The following is a 27,137-nucleotide window of genomic DNA, read 5'->3' as shown; positions in this document are numbered from 1 at the left end:
CTTTAACATGGGGTTAAAAAGCTGGTGGTGTTTAAATGTGTAGCATCTGGATATTGGCCAGTGACATGCTGGGAAAGTGTGTGGTGCTGAAATACTTCTACACCTTTTGAAGAATATAATGAGTGCATAATAAAACAAGTTGGTGTCTGTGCTTCAGACATCCTTGTTTGCAGCCCAGAATATTAGCTTAAATTACCAGTTTGGCAGCATGTGCCAGGCTATGGGCTAGAGTGACTGTGCGTCTCTGTTGACTGTTGTTCAAAGAGGGGTGATTCTGGCAGAACCAGCAGCTGGGAGAAATATGTTCAAACAGACCTAGCATAACTTCGTACGGTTTGTCTGACTGTCCTTAGTTTTCTAGGAAACTGTATTTGCGTAAATATCTATTTAATTGCTTTAATTAGCTATTATTTCAGAGAATGAGTTTGTGTACTGTCTGAAAAACAGAAAAGCTGAGATAGAAATGGCCTCTGTCTTGGGGATTGATTCCTGCTACTTTGTCAGTATTTGTGCATGAATAAGTTTGTGCAACTCTGATTTTGCACAATAAAAAATATTGGTAGAGTTTTAAAGGCATTAACCAGTTAATGTATTCAAATTTTTGGAACAGCTTTTAAGTTGGGAGTTTTCTGGGGCTTGGCAGATGTCAAATACAGAGCTGTAACTGCCTGGTCTGGTTGGAGATCAGTTTTCTTGATCTTCTCTCATACAGTCCTCTCTTTCATTCATTTTTGTTTTCTGAGATTTTGGAAATGCATGAAAAGAAACAGCTACAGTGTGCTCTGAAATAAGAGGTATTTTGTGTACGCTTACAAAAGAACGTTTGGCATAGTCCTACATTTTACCATGAAGACCTATCTTAGACGATTGCATTTTGCACCTACCTTTCATTGTTGTGTATTAACAATGTAAGACAGTTTGTCACTGGCTGATCTGTCAGGAGTGCAATGAAATAAAGCATGTGCTTGGAAAGGAAATGGGTGAGTCAGGGCATTCTGGATAGTACATTTCTAGCTTGTGACACTATATTATGGAGTCATTTATAATGACCATGTATCTTCTCTGTTTTTCAAGTTTTGGTTTATTTTTTTTTTTTTTTAGGTTTGTAAGCCTTTCATTTGCTTCCACCTAGTAGTGCCTGTGCTGGACCTCCCAACAAGTTCAGGTGGTTTTCTGATTTTCTCATGTGGATTATTAGTGTTAGAAAAGAATTAGACTGGAATAGTTAGTTGTTAGCAATTGAAAATAACAGCTTCCTGGAGTAATGGAACATAAGTATCAAGTAGCAAAATTGATCATTCTATTTTTAATAGGCTATTTACAGGTTTAACTAGACTGCTTTGCATAACAGTTGTTGTTCTCACTTTCTTAATTTACTATTTGTAATGGGTATTTTCCCAGAGTAGTTCAGTTCTTTTCCACTTTCACTGTAGGATGGGATTATGTTTTCAAATTCTTCCCTTCTCCTGTCTCTTTAATTCACTTTCCTTTTAACTGTAACAACCAAAACTGCATTACTGTGTATTTTTTACCACAGAGAAACATTTTTTGCTATAGATATTTTAGGAAGTTTATTCTCTAATCTTATCTACTTTGCAGCAGTGTTTTATTTTGCCTGGAAGGTCTTTTCTCGGGTTTGCTTTCAGAGACATATGATTCTAATTCAGGCTGATGCTTTCTGTATTAAGTGGAGAAGCAATGTTATACAAATATCATTCCATGAAGGATCGCTTCTCCCCTGTTTCCCATTCTTTGTGCCTTTTATGCAACCCTGTTATGCACAGATGATCAAGAGTGACTCTATTCATGTTGGCCACCATCTGCTATTATTGTTTTTTCTTTTGCAAACATCTATCTTCTAAAACATTAAAACATATAACCAATTAGCTTTCCTTATATTTTTATGAGTTATGAAGGTGCATTGAATGTGACATCTGTTTTTAAAATGTACTAGTAATTTGTTACATCTTTGTGTATAGAAGAGCGACAGGAAACAGTGTTTGTAAAATGATCATCAAGAGTAACCACAGGTAGTGTTACAGTACCTAATTTGTTTTCATGCTTAGAATTCAGCTAGTGAACTCCTTTTCTAAAGGTGATATGCATTAGTTTCAAAAAAATGAAAGCCAGATAATCATATTATGGACACAATATAGCAAAAAATATTACAAAAGACAATGTTATGTAAGAGAAGTATCTCAAAAATATGTCAAATAATGTCTCTAGTGTCTTCTCTATGATGACAGTATCTTGATATGTGCATAAGGTAGTGAGGAACTTGTCATATCAAATCCAAGGAATACTGACTCAGAACAGTGTATTCAGGAAAGACTAGTAAAAGATGTACTGTTTGCATATATGAAGCTTGGATATGTATGGAGAATTCCAAGGTGTACAGCAAGGATATTGCTTCAGCAGTTGAGGTAGTATGTTTCTTGTATTATATGAACACCACAAGGACAATTTATTCTTTTAACCTGTTAAGGGAGAATGAAAGGAAATGCAGAATGAATAGAAGTTTAGTTATAAGAGTGTATTAGATAGCTGGATCACAAAATAAAGCAAATGATACCTGTGTGCTTTGACATTTGTATGGCAAAATGCATACCAATGGCTTTTGATTGTCTGGAAAACACTTTAGAGGTATTTAAACCACTTTAGTAACAACCCAACATACATTACATCAGTGTTCAAGAAATACATGAGGTATGAATATATAGGCAAGACTATATCTTTCATATTCCACCTCCTTCCCCTGTGAAAATGAGGAAAATGTTGAATGACAAATGCTAGTCTGAATTAGTTCCATGATCATACATGGTTTGGGAGTCAAGTTAGTTATACTTGATCTGAATCTGTATTCAATTAGTCAGAAAACAGTAGGGGAGAATCCTGCCTTTGTGTACCTAGGCTTGACTTGCAGATGTGCATAATGTTGCAGGTCCTATTGATTTCCTTAGGATTTTGATAAGCTGTATTTTAGTACTTGCGGTAGAAAAGATGTTGGTGGGATAATTATGATTTTTGTACATTTTTGGGAATACTTGATTGAAGAAAAGATAAAAGTTGCATTTAATCAAGTTCAGTTAGAATCAAGTGGTAAATTAAATTATTATATACAGCCTGTTCTATTAAACTCCCCATATTATCACATATTTATGAAAAGACATCACAGTTCAAATAAAGAGAACATGGAGATTACAAGGCATGTTTGATTGTTGCACAGCTACACTTTTTCCCCCTCTTTTTCCTTCTCACCTGTCTCTTGCACCTGTCAGTACAACTTTTGACTTCTGTGAGTGCTCACATTCTCTCTGTCTCATCTTGCTGACATAGGCATGTTGGACTAATGAGGGACAGTCTATGTGTAGATGTTAAACTAGAAACAAAGTATCATCATGTTTTTTACAATATTGTTGAAATAGCAGTACTGATTGAAAGCAAAGGTAGAGATGCCTAGCATTTAAATATATGCAACTATATATATATGTATATCTTTTTGTCCTGTTCAGTTATGGGTTTTCACAATGGTCCCTTTAAGCAATTTTTAAAATAATTACCTTTTTGCTCTGATATTGCATTCTGCAGTAATTTTTGAAGTAAATCCTTCCTTTATCAATTTTTGTCTTTTTTGTCACTCAGTTTGATTTCTGGTTTGATGTGATACCTGTGTCATCTGTTTCATTGCTACAGAGTTTGGGTGTATAGTCACTAATTGCCTTGACCTTTTACTTTTTTTCTTGGTACTAAAAAGGCGCTCTGTTTAAGTGGCCAAATAAACATTTCATTCTTGTCTTTTCTTCTTGGATTAAAACTGAGACATTAAACTGAGACATTCTTCCAGGGTGGTTGGGATCCAATATTTGATAAGCCAAGCACAGCCTGAAGGAGGAGCAGATATCCATCTTGTCTGGAATGCAACCATTTATCCATGTATTTTAATGTCATAAAATTAACAGTGCTGTTGAAGACAATGCATCTGTTCATCTCATGTCAAGTTAATTCTTATGTAACATGGCTTTGGGCCCAAATGAAACCTTTAAATTATCTTTCTATCTTTTAATCAGGTGACTATCATATATATGCCTTAAAATATTTCTATGAGATTGTTCTAAATTCTGAGTAGCCTTATACTGTTTTTCTGTATTGCAAATGGTGTGCGCTTTCCAAAAATGCATCATTTTACCATTAAATTTCTTGTTAATAAAACAGGTATAAATAAAATAGGATTAAAATGCATAACTGTTCTGCAGCTCTATTAATACTTGTTTTTTAGAAAAATCTGGAAAATACATTGTGTTAGCACTGATTATATTTATTTTCTATAAATTTTGGTCTGATGTGAGTCTGAAGTTGTAAGAAGAATAGTTTAAAGACAGTGTGTGTTGTTTGTATTTTATAATCACTTATAATTTTACAGAGGGAATTTTATTGCATATGTACCCAGTTGATTTAATGTGTAGTGGTGTAACATTACCTCTACATAAGAGGGCACACTAAGTCCTCTGGAATAGAATTACAGAAAACCTTTTCAGTTAGGGTAAATTAATATCTGCATAGAAAATAATAAAAGCACACATTGATTATGGTACTATATATAATTTAAAAAAATGTTTTGTATGAATATTTTATATATGTTCCAGAAAACGTAACTAATCTTACCTTAAAGTCCTTTTGATTTAGTTCAGTGAATATTGTGAAGTACTGTAACTGAAGATTGCATTGTTGTTGAAGCTGGTTTAAAGAAAAGTAGAAAGTAATCTAACAGTCATGTCATCATTTCTTTCTTACCATAGTGTGTTATAGTGGAAAGATTATAAACGCAGGAGTTCCCATAGTGAAGTGAAGTTCCAGGACTCTTATACAAACATGTAATGATCTGAAAAGCTTTTAAAAATTCTTATTAACTTTTGATAAAGTTCTTTCCTGTTCACATTGCAGGTTTTATTTTGTATTCTGTCTTTGAAACAAGCACAATGCTTCTCTGCTTCCATCCCTAAAATTTATGTATGGGAAGAAATTTTTTAAAGATATATTAGTGCCACTTGAATATTTTTTTTGTCCTTGAGCTTCATCTTAATTTATTACTGAAGTAACAATTGATTTAAGTTTTAAGGACCATTTTCCCCATGGTCTTTTCTGTATTACTGTTAGCTTTGTAATTCTGTTTCAGAGCTTTTTATCATTGTTAGAGGAAGTAAATAATTAGACTTCACTATGCATTTGGGCTTCTGTTCATCTCCCAATTCCCATCCCCCTCTTCCTAAGAAGACATCTAATGGCCCAGTCTCTTAAAATTAAAAGTATGAAGTACTATCTCTGTAGATCTGTATCTCTGGAAATCGCAGAAGATGTCTTAAGATGCCTTTAAAAAGATTCTTAAGGAATTTTCTTTCTAAAACCAATCAATGCAGACAGTGTTGTCTAGGCATCCTCATTTTTACAAACAATTAATGTTTTTAAGTAGCCACTCTGTATACTGTGTGGAAGATCACCCTAATACTATAGCAGTGAAATACACACTAAAGCTAAATTCTATGTGGAAAATAAACTGCTGACTTTAGAAACAGAGATGTAGTCTGGCTACTTCACATATAATCTGTTTTGCGGATTTCTGGTTAACTTGACCCTGGAACAGAAGAGTAATACTTTGTTTGTCCTCTTGTTATTTCAGCTACATTCTAGACTTCTACTGAAATCCTGGGAGTGTATTTTGGTATACTCATTCTTTAAATGATGTATTTCTATTCTTATTCTTTATTTGCTCCTTAGCTTTTCATTTACTGTTTCAGTTCAGCAACAACAACTAAGCAGCTCTGAAGAATATAAAAATTACCATTTTTTGTATTTTTAAAAAAGTTAGCTCTATGTAAAGTAGTATGATATGGAATGTACTTGTATTTGCAAGGCAGCCTATTATCTTTTTGCTTGTCTTTTCTCTTTGCCTCTCTAAGAAGTGTCTGGCTTCATTTTCTGTACACACCCCTTTAGGTACTGGGATATAGCAGGTAATCTAACTGCCTCATCTCAAGGCTGACGAGACCCAGTGCCATCAGCCTCTCCTCCTACATTTGTGTGCTTCAGTCCTTTAGTCATGTTAGGGGCTCTGCTAGGCCTATTTGGTCAATGAAATTGCAGTTTTTCAGTATGCTTATTATAAACTTAGTTTCTTTCCAGAGGATTAAGTGAATTGTTAGGCAATCAGTTTATGAATATTTAGTGGAAAAAAACATGCGGTAGAGGCTTGTCAGAAGTTAAAGTTGTTTAAAAATAATCTGGTTGGTTTCTCTTACTAAACAACTGAGCTGTTAGATAATGAAGAAATAGTCTTGCTTTGCCTTTGAAAGGACTGGTTTGTCCTATATAAACTTTCTTTAATTTGCTTTTGAATTTAATTTTTAATTTTATTTGCTTGTAATTTCAAAACCCAGCAAATAAAACTCTCAATTTCAGCATTCACCAGTGATTTCATTTTTAACTCTGAGGGCATTTTAAATTTATTTCAACATACTTAAATGTAGTTGAGTCTGTGCTGGCTTTTGATAAATTTGGATATGGCCTCATGCTGGGTTTAAGTCTGACCCAGTCTGAACTTCTTCCCAAAGGGTGATCATATTGTGTCCACAGCTGTGTGTTCCTGCCTCTTCCCTTGAGTTGTCCTCTGCATTTGTAGCTTCATAGGAAGGAAGGCTGTGCAGAGATCTGAGGAATAAAGACACATTTCCTATCGTGGCATCTCAGGCTAGGATTGATTTAGTTTTGTTGTGAACACACATGCTTGTGTTTTATGCTTGCATTAGTCAAGTGACTGGATGGGGTCAATCTGAAGAGGTCACAAGCACTTTGGAATTCACAATATAAGTAATTTTTAAAAATGAATTGAAAACATTAAGTTGAAATTCAATAGCAGTAAGTACAAATTATTGCGGAAAGAGAAGTTCAGTGTGCAAATAAAAAAATAGGGATAAGCTCAGGGAATTGTTTTGTGGTTATTAGCAATATCAGTTCAAGTTTAATAGCGCAAACACTGAGATTTAGAGGCTGAGGTTGCAAAGAAACATCACTTCAAGCTTAGCAATACAAGTATTTATTGTCTTTCTTGTTGGGGCTCTGCTGCCTCTGTGGATCTGTCGCGTGACCATGCTATGTAAATGGTCTTAATTTATCATGGGCAAAATGAGCTATTTTGACTTGGAGCACAATTTAAACTTTCTTTTAATAATCTGCCTTTTCTGAACTGGTGTGTTGAGTGATTGGAGAGATGGAAGAGTGACCTCCAAGTGGAGGTGGGGGTCAAAAGGGGTGAGGAGCAAATAAGTGCTTCCACAGTATAACTAGGTTCTCTTTATACAAAACTTCAGGGAACATGAATTTACTGAAGCTTAGGGAAAAAAAAATGTTTACAGGAAAGAATGTTTAATTAAATATTATAAAAAAATGGATCATGGTAACTAGTGAAACTGAGCAATTCCCTTCTGCAGAGGTATTTAAAGACAATAGAGGAGTGTTTCACATACTTCTGTCTCATCTCAAGGGAAAGAACAAGATTCTTCCAGTGAGGACTCTTCCAGACAATATAATTAATCTGTCAGATATGAGGTATGTATACAGTAGTAGAGGCGCAAAATAAATAGACCAAACAAATAAACCGGATATACCTTGAGAATATTTAAAATAAATCTAGAGTTTGGATGACATGGGTGAGAAAGGCCAGATGTGGTAGAAACAACACAGTTGGCTGATGAAAATACATTTGGATATGAATGAAAGGTAACCTGACAAAATTCTTTTTTCACACATACAGGGCACATTTTAAATAGCTCCCTGCGTGTATTTGAAAATTATGGCTTTTAATGAGTATTGGGTATGTATTTCAAGCAGTGCAGATATTTAGAGTCAGGTTATGAACTTTCTAAATATTTTAAAGGAAGCAAAGTAGACTAGGGTGCACAGTTAATTGGGGCAAATATGAATAGGAGCGGGCAAGAGCTCAGTGTCCCATGCCTTATCAATACTGTGGAACCTCAGAGAGTGATGTAGCAGGAGTGTTCTACTAATAGCTAGCATTATTTTGTACGACTAAATGTATCCATATACAGAGCTCTGTACATTTTTTAATGTCTCATTGCTTGCCCATAAAGCAGAGAATGCTGTGGTAGTGTGCTAACCACATACTCTTTGCAAATGCATCATAATAGCTTCTAATGAAATTATCAAACCATTCCTCAAAACCACCTGATTTTCAACTTTTACAACCTGACATGCATATTTATATTCTCTGAAATTTCTAATCTGATACTTTTATTGAAGTTTTAACACTTAAGAAGTGTCAGCAGTTGAAAAATCTAATAGGGATGAAGGAAGCACCTAATTACCATTATAAAGCTAGCATTATTTGTGGCAGTTTCTTTACAGGGCTATAGTGCTAGACAGAGTTGTGACTAAGCATTTTTTTAGGACTTTTTTCTTCTGAAATCTGAACCTAGATACAGTGTTAAGAAATGTTTTTATCAGTTTTCTTATTTTATACAATTTTATATTGCAGAGAGTTAGGCTTCTGCTTTTCAGCAGGTAGAAGAAAATCTCTGTTTCTGCTAACAAGCCTTGCTAATGAATAATTATATACTTCTCAGCAAAGGGCTTTATCTCTGCAGTTGCACACGCATATTCCCAGTGGGTTTTTGAATTTCTAGAAGAGTTTTTCATTATCACATTGATAAGGAAATCATGGCAATAATGAATGTAGAGTCCCTGCCTCAGAGAATGGTAGTATATAGTGGAGACACAAAATGAAGGAGAGAGCTTATGTAATAAATGATCAAAGCAATGACACTCATAGCAGCTTCTTTCCAATTTGTCTTAAGTGTGGTGGTTTTCTATATGCTATGTGTGCACTATTGCTACTGGGAGAAGGGTGTTGAATTGTGCTGTAGCAGAACTTTTGTGAATGAGTTCTTCACTAAGTTAAGAACTGTCCAGTGCAAGAATGTTAGTGGACGATTTCTTTACAGCAGAATTAACAGACAAGTAACAGCATGTGAAGCATCTCTGATGCTTATTTAGAGTTCCAAGGTTGACTTTTAAGATTCTTTTACTGCTTTTTAGCATTTACTTTAGGCCACTTATTTATATTATAGAAATAGATATGTCTAAATTACTGTAATTGAAATTATACAGCTATGACCAAAAATAGTTTTAAACTTAACTCTAAAATTGAATTATTTTAATTTTTTTTGTTTTATAGTATGTTTCTGATATTTCTTAATCTGTACAACCGCACAGTAGTATAAACTGCCTAAAACAAACATTGCTGCTGTGCATGATCATGAAACACTAGAGAAGAGGGAAAGAAAGTAATTTAATTTATAATTTCTATTCTGTTAACTGGATTTTTGGCATGTTATTTAGTGAGCAGTAATTCTTTGGAGGCTCCAGGCGTAGACCAGATAGTATAGAAGTGACATTTTAAAAAAAAAGTCAGGTTTTTTGCTTTTATACATTTTTTTTCCTCCTCTGAATTCAGTGTATGTATGTTTGCAGCTGGATATTGAAAAACCAGTGCTGAAGCTCTTATCAAATATGTTTGGTTTAGCTAGAAGCAGGTACACTATGAACTATCAGAACTTCAATTAACATCATATAGACAGAAATTCATACTGGGGATGTGTATCCCAAGATTGACAAGTAAGTTCATGGTCATATATTTCCTTGGTTTTCTTCAGTGTTCTTTTTAATATAATTTTCCACCTGTTGTTGCACATTATACCATCTGAAGTCTTTATACTCCACAGTTGAGTAGTGGAGTTTGCTGTGCCTTCATAATGTAACTCCTACTTTTAAAAAGCTAAAATTGGTGAAATTATTACAAAACATTTAAATGAAAAGGATGCGCGATTACACTGTCTTAAAACTGTGGTGTGTAAATTCAGTTTCTTTCGTGCTTAGGAAAGCTCTAAATAGGACTAACTCAAATTGCTTGAGACACCACCTCACTTCATAGGATGCAACTTCCAGTGTGAGGCTTTAGTGGAGAAGTAAAATTATCATTTGTAACAGAAGTATGCTTTGAACAGAAGACAGAGCTTTTTGCTAATTCAATATCAATATGATATTATCAAAATACAGTACAAAAATACAAAGATAATTGAATAAGTTCCCAACACTGTCAGAATAGAATAGTGTACTGACGACTTTGTTGCACAGTTCTGTTCTGTAGACTCCTTAAAAATATTTCATTAAAAAATTCTTCGGAATTTCAGGAGCCGAGACACCTGAAAACAGCCATTTAAATTCACTTATTAGTGCTTGGAGATAGAGAGGCTACCTACAGTTTTTGAAAGCTGAGATATCTAAAGTTAAGGTGATTTTGAAACAGAATTAAACAGACACAGTGTTATATCTGAATTAACATTCAGTGTCAGAGGGTATGCAGTAATAGTTGTTACTTGTCTACAAGTGTGTTCCTCTTGTCTGTTGCTCTGTTTGTAAACATGATCTGATATGTCATCTCTGCTAAACAGAAGTGTTGATCTGAAACTTTCAACTGTAGAAAATTAATGTCTGTTCTGTGTAGTTTTTACCTTCATTGGCTTTTGTTTTCAATTGTCTCTCAAATATCACAGGTTTCACGTTTTGTTATTAATAGTTTTAAGAAGATTTATATTTATATAATTTAATTTTTTGGTAATGCTTCAACTGATTGTGTTTTTTTTTTTTTTTAATTTGGAGGGAGTTTACTTGTCTGGCACTATTTGTCACCTCTTAATCTGCCCTGTTAAGTAATGTTAAATAAATCTAAATACAAAATAAATGCAGCTTTGTAGGCATTGAACTGCAGCTTTACTGTTTATTTTAAGGTGTTCAGAGATGCTTCTTAACATGGTAGCTGAGAATGTAATGTAAATTAGTGTAGTTATCTTAATACTTTTGAGGTGAGAAATTGATCACATCTTCAAATTGGAAAACAGAAAACCAGATATAAACACTTATAAGCAGTATAACACAAATATTTACTGTTAGTATAGTATTCACATTTTATAAAATATATCAGTATTATATTATGCTTGGTTTTCAAATGAGAAAATCTAAGTATTTGTGCAAATCAGGGATTCTTGAATGCTAGTTCAGTGTTGGGTTTTTTCTCCATCAAGTCACTTTATTTCTTTTTTCTACCACCAATATTAGCTAACTTGTCAGAAGTCATGAGGTTTTGGTAGTCAGAAAAAAATCCAGATAATATCAAGTTGACATCACAGATGTATTGCTCATGTTGCAGCATCTAGAACCTCTGGTTGCTTTGCTGATATTCCCCGTTAGGTGTCAAAATGACACGATTGTAATGGCCATATGCTATTTATAGACAGTGCTGATTCACCAAGCTGAGATTTGTTGAATCTTCCCTCAGCCTTTCTTACAGGTCTTCCTAAATGCTTTAGTTCCACTTCTCTACTATTTTCCAGACTTCCTTAAATTAAGTAGAAAGCAATCACTATGATGATATTAGGTATCAATATCCATTTCAGGGTACTTAATTCGTCACCTTCCTCTGTTGGTTTTTTTTTTTAAGTCAAACTGGCAAAACACAGATCAGTGTTGCACATATATCTGCAAAGATAAGTAATCTTTGGAAAGTCACACTGAAATCACTGGGACTCTGCAGAAGCTCATGAATCTGTTTTTGGATCCTGATACAAGGTTGAAATCTGAAAGTAAACAAATGTACACATCAGTTACAGCAGTGCAAGATGCAAAGTGTTTTCTTGCAAATATGTGAAGTTTGAAAGCACTCAAAATAGTAATCTGTTACAATGAACAAGAAGATGATTAAATTCGGAGAAGTTTGGGAAAACTCAGAGAATAAAGTATCTACTGGAAGCAGTTCGAAAGATGCAATGAGTGTCTCTTGCAGGCAATCTTCAAATTATTCTGAATTTACTGGGATATTTCAGTGAAAGAGGGCCTTCTGAAGTGAGCTTGGTGCTCTCGTACATTTGCAAAAGTGCAGGAGGATTAATACAAATGTGAAAGAAGGATTCTTCTCAGCTTGTCTTCAAAGCCATCCCTGTAAGAGCTGTTTCTGACTGGTAGAAAGCCATCAAAGAAGGGAAATGTTTTGCTATGTTTTGTGTGCTTTGTGTGAAGCTAGTTCAGGGAACAGTATAGATAATTTCTTGGCCTGAGTCTTTCACTTACTGATGCTAGCTTGATAGCATGCCCTGGATTCCAACAAAAGAAATAGCAAGTCTTGGGGGAGTCTGGGTTCTCCTCTGTGCTGACTTTGAGAACACAAAAACTGACTTTGGACACTGAAGTCTATGATGAGGCTGTGAAACTGAAACAATGTCACAAGGGAGTATTTGTTCACTCAAGGCACTTAAAAACAGGCTTGGCTGCCTATCATGAAAGTGTCACTGAACTGGCTGGGAGAGAACTGCACATTTAACAGTTGCTTCTTCCTCTGATTTCTGTTTCTAGTCTAGAAAGTAGACAAAAAGGACTTAAGTGAGCTAAAAGTGCATAACTTTAGCTCAATGGTCATAACAAAGCAGAGAATGCATGACAGTTAAACTTCTGTGATGAACTTCTGCCTCTTGTTGCAACAAATGTTGATACATTTTAATATTTTCTTGCTTTTATAGGTATTTGCATATTTTCCATTGAGAAGACCTTTTGTTTTCTGTAAGATGCTATTATCCTGAGTGTTAATGGGTTTCCAGCTATTAAGATGTAATCATATACCTTAAGTATTTTAACTATAAATTTGAAAATTCTTCATAAGCAATCTCAAAGGAATACTTGAAATGCGCTCACAGTAAATTGTCTCATTTTCTTGTAATTTACTAGAAGTGCTGATATGAGAGCAGTTGTAATGTGGAAAGTATATTAATTCACGGAGATGCATTTTATATATGAAACTATTACTTTAAAACTTTAAGACATATGAGGTGATTTAGGCTTACTCTTGTTAATTTAGAATCACAGTAGTAAAATGATCCCTATGATTTGAGGTAATGCATTTGAAATAAATACAGCAACCTTTAAAACAGACAGTGCAGTAATTAAATTAGATGTTCATAATCATGTATATTTTCTAAAGGATTATTGTGAGTGAAGAGGGTCAACAGGAGGCCTATAGTGAAGTTTGTTTCTTTCAGTTTATAAAAGGTGTCTAGAAATACTTTCACTTGAGATCTTCTCTGAAGTATAAAGCCAGTGGTTCTTGACAGCAAATCCTGCAGCAACTAGCTTGATGCCATTCTGTAGAGACACAGTCACCCTTTGGCTATACCATTTTTAATACAGGCAATTGGACTTTAAATAACTTCTAGATTTCAGAAGCGGTTGTGAAACGATTATCTGATTTCTTTTTGTTTTGTTTTAATAGAATGTGAGAAGTGGAGGAACTGCAGTTAATTTCAATACTGTAATATTAATCAGAATTATTTTTGGCACTGGAAGGCTGAATATCCTTGCTGTTTATGGAGACATCATATGTAAGAAATGTCTAAGGCTTTGTAAAACTGTTGCCCAATAGACTGGAACATGGAGGCACAGTTAGACCCGATGAAGGATGACTTGCCCTTAATGGCCAACACTAGCTACATGCTTGTAAAGCACTATATATTGGACTTGGATGTGGATTTTCAAAGTAAAGTTATTGAAGGCATCATAGTTTTATTCTTTGAAACTGGGAGCCGGTACAGGAAAACCAGCAGTACTGGCAAAGAAGTCTGCCAGTCACAGTTCGATGAAACCTGTAAAATAAGGGCATCTGAACCCTGTCATGTTCCTGTGACAAAAGTGAGTGCCTGTTCATCTAAAACAGAATATAATGATTTTGCTATCTGTGGTAAAGGTGAAGAAGATACTTCTGATAAAAATGGTAACCACAGCAACAAGGAACAGGCTTCTGGGATTTCTAGTTCAAAGGACTGCTGTGACATAGAGAATCATGGGAAAAAGGATTTTCTGCTGGTATTGGACTGCTGTGATTTATCCGTGCTAAAGGTTGAGGAGGTAGATGTTGCTGCTGTGTCAGGCATTGAAAAATTCACAAGGTCTGCCAAGCTAACTGATGTTTCAAAGGAGCTGGAAAATCTCAGGAATCAGATCGTACATGAACTTGTGACTTTACCTGCAGATCGCTGGAAGGAACAGCTATACTATTTTACTTGCTGCAGCCAGGCGCCTAGCTGTGGAGAGCTTCTGTTTACTACTGGCACCTGGAGCTTGGAGATAAGGAAACCAGGAATTAAGACTCCAACAGACTTTCCTCATGCAATAAGAATATGGTACAAAACCAAACCGGAGGGAAGGTCTATTACATGGACTACAGACCAGAGTGGCAGGTATGTAACTATTATCTGAAAGCTTTGCACACATTAATTTTAAACATAGGTGCAAGAATGTAGACTCATGTAATGCTGAGCAACTGTGAAGATGATGAGCATTCTCTTTCATTGTTTTCATCCTTGGTTTGAATCCTGTTGCTGTCCTGTAGGAGGACAGACAAACTGTCTGCTCAAGAAATCCCAATGGGCTTGCAGACCTCAGGCCTGTCTAAATGGTCTAAAATGATTGTGTTTGCTCATTCTGAATGGGAGTAAATAATGGGAGTTGAAAAAAAATGGAGTAAATGTGTGCAGGGAATAGGGGATTGTCACTTAAGGGGAGAGAAGGTATGCATGACAGGTTATTTTCACTTTAATACTTTGTGTTCTTTTTCCTTCCTGGCTTACACAACTGATCATACAGCATACAGATCGGTATACATAATATTTAATAGAATTGCTTCACAACTAGTCTTTTATCAATACTGTAGTAAGTTTAGAGATGCAGTATTTTCCTATTTGGTCTCTCATAATCCGCTTTTAAAATCTCCTTCATTTATTATGTAAAGTGTGTTGATGATAGCAAATGAACTGCAAACTGAAACTGCAAGAAGAATTGGCATTTTATCTAGTGTTTGTGAAAGTACACAGTGCTGTACAGAAATCTTCCAGATTCCTTCATTCTGCTGTACAGAAATCTTCCCTTCATAGGAGGGAAACTACAATCCACGCTTGACTTCTACAGCTGTTGTTGTTTTACTGTAATGTTCAAAGCTGGTTTTTAATGGCTGTTAGTTCTTTATACCTAAAAAACAGGAACAAAGTTGAAGCATGAGGAAGAAATTGGTCTGACTGAATACTTGCTTTTCATTCCCAATCTAGAGATACATGGTTACCTTTCATTTCAGTTATGCTAATAGAAATTAAGAGTCTTCTCCCTGGCATCCAGATTAGGGAGGAAAATGAGGCCTTTTAATGGTACATCTGGTAGTTAGGTAATTCTACAGCTAAACCATAAGCAGCATCGAGTCCAGGAATGTCTCAGTCATGTTCATTACCTCTTCTCCTTCCCCCTCCCTTCCTCACTTCCCAAGGAGTTATTTTTGGTATGAGTTTAGGAAATTCAACTCTATACAGTATTTTTAGTTATGAAAAGTCTTAGTTTTGACTGCATGCAAGGGTAGGGCAATTGCCTTTGATCACACAACATGTCCATGTCTACTTGCCCCTTACTAAAGTCTTTGAGACTAATGTTAGCAACACTCAACTGGTATGGAACTCCTCTATGTGTTGTCTTTGTGTGTTGTTTTTGAGCATTGGAAGATTTCTTTTAAGCATCTAACGTCTTTTAGTTTTGACTTTTTCCCTTTCACTGCAAAGCATCATTCTTACTTTAGAGACATTTAATGGTAGTTGTACACAAACACATGGAATTCTATGAATCAGTAATGAAGCAGGAAAAGATGGCTTGATGTGGGTCAGGCAATCTGATAGTAGCAAATAGTCTCAAACTGATTTATTTTCAGTCTTTTGTAGGGTATTCCAGAAACTAATGCCTGTCAGAAAGTAAGTTTTCATATCACAGTCATCAGATTCTTCCTTGCTACATTTTAAAAATTGAATTCTGTATGTGATGAACCCATAAATGTAGTGGTAAAGCTCATTGTTCAAAATGCTGAAATACCTTTCCTTCCATTTCTAAAGATAAAGCCCATTTATAATGTATCAGGGAAGTACTATTACATTATATTCTCATAGGGGAATTCTTTAAATTGTTCCAAGTTATGCACATGGTGCTTTTTTAGGCAAGTGTCAAATCCTTTCCCAGAGGAGTCTATAATCTATGGTTCTAACCCCAAAGAAAAGTGAAGCAAATAACAAAGTACAGGCATTGTGTGGCCACTTCCAATATGTTTCCTTTAATTTAACACTAGTACAATGATTTGGAATTTAACCTATGCACTATTTTATAAAGACTTCCATTTTATTTGTTTTAAACAATGATGTATTATAGTACCAAAAAACCCCCTGTTAAAACAAAGCTTTGTGGGTTGAGTTTAGGCAAGTTAAGATATGTGTATGCAAACCTGATGTTAGCACAGCAGGGCACAATTCAGTTTCAGTAGAGGAACTGAACACATGGAATTTCAGCATATCCCTGTTTGGGCTGTTGATACTAGAAAATACATTAATGATCAAGAAGGAAGGTTTTCTTTAGCCTTAGAACCTGTTTTTTTGTAATAACATGGGTTTTGGGGTCTTTATGCAGAAGTACTAGAAAGGAGGCAAAATAGAGCCTAAAGTGAGTCCCTTACAGGTCATCACCTGGAGACCAGAGCCATTGATAAAGAGATGAGTTTAATTCCTTCCTCCGGCCAACGGAGATCCAAATCCGACTCTCAGTCCTCAGAGTAGTGCTCGAGCCCAGAGCCATGCAAGCAAGGCTGTGGAAGGGAGATCTGCGCCCCTGTTCTGAGACTACATGTGCACACGAGGATTTGATACTTGCTGGATCTGCAGAAGAGTGTGTGAGAATATGTTGGTATGCACATATATATATGTATAAATATACACACTTTTTTGTCTATACAAAAGTTATACTTATGAGGACTATACCAGTTCTTAAAATTGACAGGTAACTTTTAACAGTGATCAATAACATAATTATTAAAATAGAAAAAAAAAGTGTTGATTATAAAGTTTGTAATATATTTATCATGAACAAAGAACAGTTCTGTTTCAAAGTTTTTCAATTGTTTAGTAGCACAATATACTACCGGGGTTTCAAACTAAGAAGGTAATGTTGCAATTTTAACAAAATTATACATTTGTTTGAAGTATTTTACTAAGTGTTATAAGATTATTTAAAATAACTTGTTTTAGACACTATAATAACCATGTTGTGGAGGGAATAATGTGTATAAAACATCTTTCATTACTGGAAAGGAGAAACTTTTTGTCAGCTCATCATGGTGTTTAAGCAGTTTTGCCTAACTCTTAGGAGTATGTAGTAGTGTTGAGTCAGCATGGCTACCAGCATATTTGAATTAAATGCTTTCTCATGATCATTGTTAAGAATCCTTATTTGTTAAAATATCCTGGGATCCCATCTCTTTACTGTTTAAGAAAAGGATTAAACAGATTGGGGTTAAAATTAAAGAGGTAGTTTTCCTAGCAGACAGCCTTGTGAATTCACCTCTAATGGGAGATTCCTCCCACCTTTTTTCTACCCCTCTTATTGCCACTTCTAGTTTGGTCATAAATTAGTTAATGGTTTTGTTGATATTAATGAGTGACTGGAATGGAACTAATTTCCTCATTGTGGTATTAGGAATGAAAGAGTATCTTTCATATGAATGACATCAATGAAAGACATTCCATGACACTGAAACCTTTCAGTACTGGCTCATAATCCTGTAAACTACCTGTGCATTATTTGCCTTGGCATACATGAATAGGTACATGAATTGGTCAAGCACACACATTTATTTTTTCAGGTTTAGCCCTAGATATCAGATATACAGAAAAAAAGAAATTCTGGGAAGTAAAGGGGATGGGTTGAATTACTCCAAGTGTATTATTTTCATGAGAATGCTATCGAAAAAGTGTGTTTTTAGAAGCTATTAAAGAATGATTGGCAGTTTTGGGGAAACACTCTAGAAAGAGTTAACCTTGTGCTAAGTTTCCAAAGGGGGAAATACTGTAACACATGAAATGATCTCTTTAAAAAAATTATTATCATATCTTGATATTTATTTGGCCAGTTTAAGTGTCTTACCTTTTAAAAATATTTTGTACCTGTCTAGTTGATCATCTCTATGATATCTTAGATTAAAATATCAATGTATTTTTAAAGAATTCAGGAAATATTTTTACCTTTATGAAAGCTATAAAGGTGAATACAGCAAGCATAAATGTACAATTTGGTAGAAGTGCTAATGCTAGCATATGTAATTAAATGCTTCTTTTCAGATGCAGTGTTCAATTGTATCACAGACATCACTGAAGTGCATGGTTCCTCGTTTGATATAAATAATCTTGCGTTTCTGTAATGTGCAGTTGAAGCACCTAAGGTAGATAGTGATCTCCTGTTTTCTCGCCCAATAGTCATTTATTTCCAATCTGTACTACCATTTAAACAGGAGCTATGGCTATGAAATTAAATTTTGTTTAAACACAGTCTGGTGGTACTTCCTAAGGTGTTAAAGAAGCAGTATTAAAAGATGTACAAGGAATGAAATACCTAAGGGAGTGGTCAGATGTGTGACTTCAAATTTAGGTAACTTTCTCATAACATTGAAGAAACTGTTAAGGGTATTGCATTTGCCAAAAATACAGGTCAAAACAAGTGAAAAAATCTTTATTGTTAGAGGAAGAGTGGGACTTCAGTTGAGCAGTATTAAATTGATTTACTTTGGATGAAAAAGGTATGTCCTGTCTTAACCTTATTATCCTTGGTTCCCAGTGTTGGCCGTACCAAAAGATAAAACTTTTGCAGAGGAGAATGTGCATGTACTATGTCTAGAAGAAGCAGGATTGATATACCTGATGTGGACCACAAATTAGCGGTCAAAAGTAAAAAACAATTACAGTGAAGTATCAGTTTAGAAATGTAGCTATATAGGTGTTCGAAAACCAGCGTAAGAGTAACAGAGATTACTGGAAGAGTCAGTGGAACCACTTATCTCATAATCATATTTAATACTTTTAAATTGGAGCGTGTTTGAAAAAGGCATGGGTAGTTATTGACTGGTGTTTTATGCAATAGAAAAATGCAAACAAGAATACCTGCTCTTTTGCAGTCTGATGACAATCACTGACACCTTGCAGATATATAAATTGATAAGGCAGAACAAAAAAGTTGGTGTGATTTAGGTGCCAGGAAATCCTGCTGTTTTGTGGAAATGACACTGTAATTTAGAGTAAGAAACAGCTGCAAACAGCAGTGATTTTACAGGGAGTGGCTTTGTAGTTGCAGGAGGTTGCCACCTTACATCCTCACATGGAGACAGCCCTTGAAGAAATAGGGAACTTATTTTTTTCAAATAGAGGAAAGGACTAGAGTTGCTGAGCTGGGCATTTTCCTCAAGCAGACACTAAAGAAAAGAGGTTGACATGGCTGAGCCTTAGGACACGATTCAGGTGTTTGATGGCAGGTATATCAAAGAAGACCTGCAAGTTCCTGTTTGGAGAACAGAGTATCAACTGAACATTTATTATTAGCTTTAAGGTAGTAGCTTAATTTGTTATTGTAGTTGATATGCTTACATGGGAGAGGGAAATCTGCCAAGAGCTGGTTTGAACTGGTTTTCTTGTTATGAAAATATATGGAATACTGGTGAGTTAGGATTGCATGAATCAAATTTTTCTCAGAATCCTTGACTCTGGGAGACTACTGAACACCAGACATCCTCAAGTCTCCCCCTGGAGCAAAACCAAACAGTACCACAACTAGTGCTTGATTTCTCCAGTAGCTTGGATTGTTGGTCACTGGGAATTACTAGTCATAAAGTTGGCCAGATGAGTGACTGGAGACATATTTTGTGTTTTGTGGGTGCTTGTTTTTCCAGTGTAGCAAGTAATTAGGCAAATAGTCTGAGTTCTCTGCTTATCTTACTTTTGCTGTATTCAATTTCTTTATGTCTTCCAACCTATGGTGACAAAGATGATGGCTGGCATAAACAATGTGTTACCTTAATAGATGATTTGAACGTTACAAGGCCATTAAATGCGAAAGAAGAGAGATGGAAAGGGTAGATAGTAGGAAAAAGGAAAAGAAATGTGAAGTTTCTTGCTAGCCATGGTAGGGATAAATCAGAAAAAAGGCAAATTTTGTATCAATTAACAAAAGCAGTCCAAAAGTAATTATTTGTCATTGCTATTCTCTGATGTACCTTGGTTAGCTAGCAATTTTTCTTTTTCTCAATCAGGTGAAAAATCTCATCCATATCAGGATAAGGATTATGCTTCTGGTCCTCTGGAATTGTGCTGCCTGACCCAGAACAAATAAAACTGTCGGCTGCAATGGGTGTCCTAAAGTAACACTGCACTATTACCAATGTTGTAAAAAGAAATTACAACTGTAAATGAGTATAAAAAATTAGAAAAGTAAAACATGATTTGTCACGGGAAGCAAAAGAAATCTGTAGAGGTATATTTTAGGATGAGAAGGAAATAGATTAAAAATTCCAGTGAAAGAAGAAAAGATGAAAAAAATCATTATTTCACCTTATAAACACTCCTCTCTAAAGCAGAACAGGAGACTCTTCAATGTTAGCTGACATCTCAGTTGATGGTGTGGTGTCAGTGAAGCCTACAGGTGACCTTGTATTGAATGTATGAATATCTAATTAAAAGCTGATGTAATTGTTGTTCTGATAGTTTCCTCTCAAAATTTAGAACCTGTATGTTTCATTACTATTTTCTTAGTGACTTTGACATATTTTAATACATTTTGGTTTGAAATAATGGAGTTAATAAGTATACCTGGACAAAAATGGTATTAAAACAGGTGAGGAGTGGAAAGGAGGTTTAGTTTTAAAGAAAAGATTATGTACTTGACCAGTCTTTCTCCACTTTTCTAAATCTCTTTCTACTTGGGCCTTAATTGTAAAGACATGTGACCTGCCTGTATATGTATTTTAGCATTGAAATGTTTTGGGAAAAAAAGTTACTTATGTAATGAGAGGTTTCCTAGTGCAATGTGAAAGCTATTGGACTGCTTGAAACTAAGCCTATAGGCATAGTTTGAACACTAGCACTAAGCAAATCTGTTCATTGTGTTTCATTTTCCCCATCTGCAAATTGTATTGATATTATTTGTAAAACACTTTATGGTCTGCAGGTAAAAAGTGCTCTCTGAGAGTGAAATAACATTAATGGTCGCCATTGCATCTGTTCCGTGTTACGTTTGTAGTGTGTTTGACACAGTGTTGAAACATTCTGCTTAGTGCTTGTTCTACCATCCCTTTTTCTCAGTCACTGTGGCATTTTCCTCCAAAATTTCTTCAGGATGCGAAAATCTCTTATATTGCTCTTAAGACTGAGTGGTACCAATGGCATCCAGCAAAACAGTTTTCACGAATGAGGAACTGTCCTTTCCTCCCCATCCCCTCCGAGCACACATATGTTTCAGGGTAAATAATATGTCCAGTATCTCTTGGCTAGCATTATAAGGAGAAAGCAGAGCCTCCTAGGAGATGAAAAAGCAAGCTCTTCCTTTTTCTTGTGAACTCACTGCCATGCACTGTTTCTTTTTCTGGGATCAAATCCAATAATTTTTATGTCAATCAGAGTTGTTTACAGATTCAGTTTTAGGAGATTAATTCCAAAGAAATTAAAGCTAATTAAAGATTTATACAGATTAATGGTGTTTTGCATTTAGCTGTACATTGTGTTTTATGGGGTAAAACATAACCAGTAGACTTCCTTGCCACTGTCGTTACCTATTGAGCTTTACTGGATATTTATGTCGTACTCTATTCACTCTGATACATGGCAGAGGGAGCCAGATTATTTTCCTTTTCTGTTTGTGTACATTAACAATAGGCCTGCTTAAACTGCAGTTTACCTCCCTGTTTTAGTGAAAAATCAGCAGGCCTGCATTAGTTAGGCCACAGTAACTGGATTGTGCCGTGGATAGCTCTCAATCCGATAGCACAGATAGCACTTTTGACAAGAGGACAAAAATAACTTCAGAATATTTTTCGTCCATGTCTGTTAGTGTCTCCAAGTTCTTCCTCTCTATGTAGTTTAGAGTTGGCTTTAGGGAAGAAGTAATTTGAATGGATGAGCTATTTGGAGGGGAGTAAACAAGATGCTCATACCTTAGCCACTGCAAAATAAGTTTTGCCCTAACAACTTGTCTCCTATTTTCCAAAGTGTTTTGATGATGTTTAAACTCAAGTTATGAAAGATACAGATCAGAATATTTTTAGCCTCAAATATTCACAAAATAATATGTTGTGCTCCTAGAATATTGGCTTTAAATACCATAAGTTTTTAAAAACTCACTGCAGTGAAGTGATGCTTTCAAGATTTTCTTTCTTTAGCTGGAGAAATCTATTGACTGTATTTGTTTTATATAACATATTTGAAAACTTAGCCTTTTTAAGCTAAAGGGTGGTGTTATGTACGTACTGGGAATTAAGATAAAACTACAAAATGCAACAAAAAAAGGAAAACAAGAATTATTACATCTGTGTACCAGCAATAGCAAGCTAGGAGTTAATGAAAGGCCTTGTTACCTTCCCATCTGTGGCTAAGCTGGTCATAAGAAACTGTCATGAAATACTGCAGTTGAAATTGGAAAGGGGCAGTACATGAAGAGGCTGCCTAGGAGGGGGTTAGAGAAACTGCAAAAAGAGCAATACTGCAAGGAAGATTACTATGTGAAAAGCAAGAAGGAGGCTGATAGGGAAGAAATACTTCTCATTATATGCCCTGTGGTTGAAATTCTGAAAGGCAGGTAAACTATCGTGCATTACCTTACTGCAAGAAGAAATGTAAAAATGTCAAGATTTATTGAGGCTTGGACTAAGGAGGACTCAAAGCTAGATCTACTGCTCTGAGTTTGGATGAGCCTCCAGGTTGTACAGAGAGATGGGATTAATGTTAATGAAAGCACAACAGGCTGTGCTGAAAACAGCGAAGTGTCACAGGTGTTGGGGAAGCCCTGCAATGGCATCTTCAGAAGACATTCAGAAGCTTTCTTTGGCTTATGTGTTCAGCTAAGAGCTATTGTATGAGGCTGGAAGGAAATCTCATGAAGAAGCAGGAGAGGGAACTCTTTTCTAGTTTATGTAAAAATTATTGTGGTAATGTTGCTTTTCTTTATCCTGACTTAAATGACTTAGATCATGCTTTGATTGGTTCATACTGGTTTGAAACCTACATAGCTGAGGTTAAAAAAACCCCTCAGTACAACAGTAGGTTTGACTTTTGTCAGAAAACTTAATTCAGTCTTTCTTATTGTAACTCCAACTTCAATCTCTTTTCCTTCCATCTAGACCATGTGTTTATACGATGGGATCACCAATAAACAACAGAGCCCTTTTCCCATGCCAAGAACCACCTGTTGCCTTGTCAACATGGCAAGCCTCAGTCCGAACAGCTGCAGGCTTTGTTGTGTTAATGAGTGGTGAAAACTCAGCAGAACCAGTCCAGCTTCGAGAAGGTGAAACATATTTTCTATAACAAATTTTCAGTAATTTTACATTAGAAATATAGCTTAATAGATAAATGATTTTTGAAAGAATAAAGTTCCTAATCTTAAAAGCACTTACATGTCTTTGTGTATTCTCCATGTCATTCTGTGGAAAAGTTACCTGCTAAAGGCCTTAGGATAACTTTGTAAGAATTCAAGGCATTTACATTTCACTGTGTTACTTCTACTTTTCTATGTGTTTTTATTTGTTTTACTTTTTCCAAACCTAGTCTTCACTTGTCATAAATTGGCCTTGTTTAATCACTCAGCAGTTGAATGTTTCTTAGGTGAAGTACCATATCAGCGTCTTGACAGCTTCAGGCCTTGATAGATAATTAACTTTCAGTTTTAGTTCTTCAGTCCAAGTGTAGCTCAGCATGCCAATGGTTAGAAGTGGTCACTGTGTCATATCTGTTTGCTGAAATATATGGAATAGATGAAGAATATCAGGTCAGTGCCCTGAAAATCTGGTCTTTGTGGGTTTTTTGGCATTGGTAGATCGTACCTTGTGCAACAGTAAGCAAGCAAGTATTTTTCTTCTGTGATGGTTATACTTTATTCTCTAAACCTCTGTTAACACAGAGGAGGAAGTTTTTAAGGCAGTTCTACACATAATAATTCAAAGTATGTCATGCTTCCCTTAGTTTGGAGATAATCTGTCAAACGGGGTCAGTATTTTTTAGTGCAAGTAGTTCTAATGAGAAGTAGCATATAGGAAAAGGTTAGAATTAGGTATTTCTGGGAAAGAAAAAAAATCTTCTGTTCCCCTTTAAAAAGGGAAGTTTATTCTTGAGGTGAAAAGAAGAATGAAAAGTCTCCTTGATTTGAGAACCATCAGTTAATCCATTTGCATGGCATTGTCTGGTTGTTTTTGGACATCTGTGAAGCCTGTTTCAAGCCTTATCTCTACTATTGAAATATGGAATACTGCCATGATGAGCTGCTCAGCTCACTTGGACAATAATACTTTTCTGTCTCAGCATCAAGAAAGCAAGAGTGCTCTTGACTTCAGACTAGAAGAACAGCTCTGCCATCATTGTTTAATTAATTTAATCCACACTTATGCCTTGCTAATGAGTTGTTGCCTGTCTGTCCCTCAGTGGTGGCTATGTGGTCTGAAATACTAAGAGGAAGAATAATGCTTGTGTGAATTTCTAGAAATAGAAACCTTGGAAAAAATTTCAGGCAGTATGTCATAAGTCAGTTAAAACTGATAATCTCTTAGACCAAATAGCTACTTAAAAAGGCTGTATTGTGATAGAATTATTTCCTCATTAACATTGTTTTGTCATTTAGTTTAAAAAACCCGTTAAAATTTATACTTGAATAAAGAAAAAAACTAGTTTTGAGGAAAACCATTTTTAAAATGCTGTTGATGGAGTGTTGAGAATGATATCAGTGTACTGTATTTTAATGATAGCACTGGGGCTTAGTCACCCAAAGACAGCTTTGTCAACCTGTGGAAGACAGAAGGAGCTTTTGTATAGATCCTTGTAGTTGTTGCAGTGGGTCAGTTTATGTTGGTAATTCATGTGTCAGCTTAAAGATTTTTTTGTTTTGGGTTTGTTGGTTTGTTTTGGTTTTTTTTTTAAATTGTCCAAAGACTAACTCAGTATATTTCCTTTCCCAAAAACTCTGTGAAAGCAAGAAATATTGTAAGAAGTCTTTAATGGAAAGGCCAGTAGAGAAGAAATTACTCATTTTAGCTTCACTGTGCTAATGAAATGCTGAGTGAAAAGTCTGAACCGGAAAGAACCAAATGTAACAGTAAATCTGGCTCCTTTAGGAGCCATGTGACAATGGCAAACTTTTGTTTACTGAAGAGAAGCAGCAGGAGCACCTACTGCATTTCTGTCCTTACAGTTTTCCTTCCGCCTCTCCTCAAGATGGAATTCCCAAGAGTGTGGAAGGTTTTGCTTACAGATCTATGTGACACACACAACTATTTATGCTAATTTTGATGTCATGATGCAAGGGTTGCTGGCTTTCTTTAGAGGTAGAAAGCATTGTGCTCCAGTAGCTCTCAAAGTCTCAATCATGAATGAGACCCTTACTATCTTTGTGCTTATATACAGTTGGAAATGACAAATCAGTGTTAGAGAGCTGTTTGGAATTGTAAAATTTACAGAACAGATACAGAGGAAAGAAGTGAAAGGAGATATTGTGAGGAATGTTTTAAAAAACAAACCAATCCAAGGCTCAAGTGCTAATCTGAAGCCTTGAATAAATTCTTAATGAATTTAGGAATAAAAATTCATTAGTTTAATTAGTAGGACTTCTAAGAGTTAAAAAGTTCAGAATGGTCTGTAGTGTTATATAACCTGTCCCACATAGATCTTGTTGTTAGGCAATTATGCAGAGCATAAAAAAATCTATCCAACTTCAAATTTTGTCTTTACATTTATAAAACACACCTAAAAGCCTTTCAGAGTGGCTTCAATTAAAATAACTTTTCTCTGCCAAATCATTTACATACAGTATGATATTTCTGTGCTGCATATCTATAAAAATCATACATAACTGGCAGAACACAAAAATACATTTTAAAAAATGCTATTTCTTGGAAAGAATAAGCATTCTGGCAAGCAGTTGTGAATGAATTTATTCTGAATAGAATTATGAGTTAGCTGAATATTTTTCCTTTAAAAGTCATATTTATAACAAGTGTGCAAGCAGACAATAAGAGAACAGCAAGCAAGGATGATACCTTCATGCTTTTAAACAGATATCTGCATTCTGCTTCACAGACCTGCATCTCTAGATGCACAGATGCTGTGATCCAGTGCATAGCTAGACTAGGTGTACTGTCATGCACAGATTCCTCATTTGCCACTTGTATTTACAGGTTTTGGTAATAGTGTACAATAAGTACAAATGGTAACTATTCAAGTATGACTTAAAAGTGCTTGAAAATACCGTGCATTCTTTATGGAGTACTTAGAGAAGAAAAATTTGTCAGAAAAATGCAATTGACAGTGCCTTTGGGAGAAAGCTTTACAGGGAGCACTGTGTGTGTGTGTAATGTGAGCCATTTAACCATTTGATTTATTTTTCAACACTTCACAGTTTTCCTTTCCTTCAGCATATTACTGTAACACATAGAAGGTGCAAATATATTTAGTCACAAACACCTTTACTTTAGTTTTGATTCATGTTCAAGAAGTAGTCAATTGGAGTATGAAATGGACTAGCTTGCTTTTTGTATCGTTACTCTCCCATTATCACAGAATCACACAGAATCACAGAATCATTCAGGTTGGAAAAGACCCTTGGGATCATTGAGTCCAACCATCAGCCCTACTCTACAAAGTTCTCCTCTACACCATATCCCCCAGCATCTCATCCAAATGACCCTTAAACACATCCAGGGATGGAGACTCCACCACCTCCCTGGGCAGCCTATTCCACTGTCTGACCACTCTCTCTGTGAAAATTTTTTTCTTAATGTCCAGTCTAAACCTCCCCTGTTGTAGTTTAAAGCCATTCCCTCTTGTTCTGTCACTAATTACCTGTGAGAAGAGACCAGCACCAACCTCTCTACGATGTCCTTTCAGGTAGGTGTAGAGAGTGATGAAGTCTTCCCTCAGCCTTCTCCTCCTCAA

General features: G+C 35.5%; 1 protein-coding gene across 13 annotated transcripts in view; it reads left to right on the top strand.

The window, feature by feature from the left end:
* The window catches only part of AOPEP (aminopeptidase O (putative)), a 234,917-nt gene that overhangs the window by 2,338 nt on the left and 205,442 nt on the right, over positions 1–27,137 (top strand). For 9 of the 13 annotated variants that reach the window (XR_012621749.1, XR_012621750.1, XM_074813379.1 and 6 more), the window contains exons 3-5: positions 1,102–1,165; positions 13,385–14,348; positions 23,339–23,505. Coding sequence is in view for 11 of the 13 variants with exons in the window: in XM_074813379.1 (XP_074669480.1) it covers positions 13,543–14,348; positions 23,339–23,505 (973 nt within the window). In the remaining 2 variants the exon portion in view is untranslated. Of the gene's footprint in view, positions 1–1,101; positions 1,166–6,624; positions 7,600–13,384; positions 14,349–16,720; positions 16,873–23,338; positions 23,506–27,137 lie in introns of those variants that run through there. The other 4 variants (XM_074813375.1, XM_074813376.1, XM_074813384.1 and 1 more) reach the window with 3 other exon arrangements.

Source organism: Strix aluco, chromosome Z, assembly GCF_031877795.1.
Source record: "Strix aluco isolate bStrAlu1 chromosome Z, bStrAlu1.hap1, whole genome shotgun sequence".
NCBI lineage: Eukaryota > Metazoa > Chordata > Aves > Strigiformes > Strigidae > Strix > Strix aluco.
Note: the sequence above shows the minus strand (reverse complement) of the source record. Positions and strands in the feature narration are given on the sequence as shown.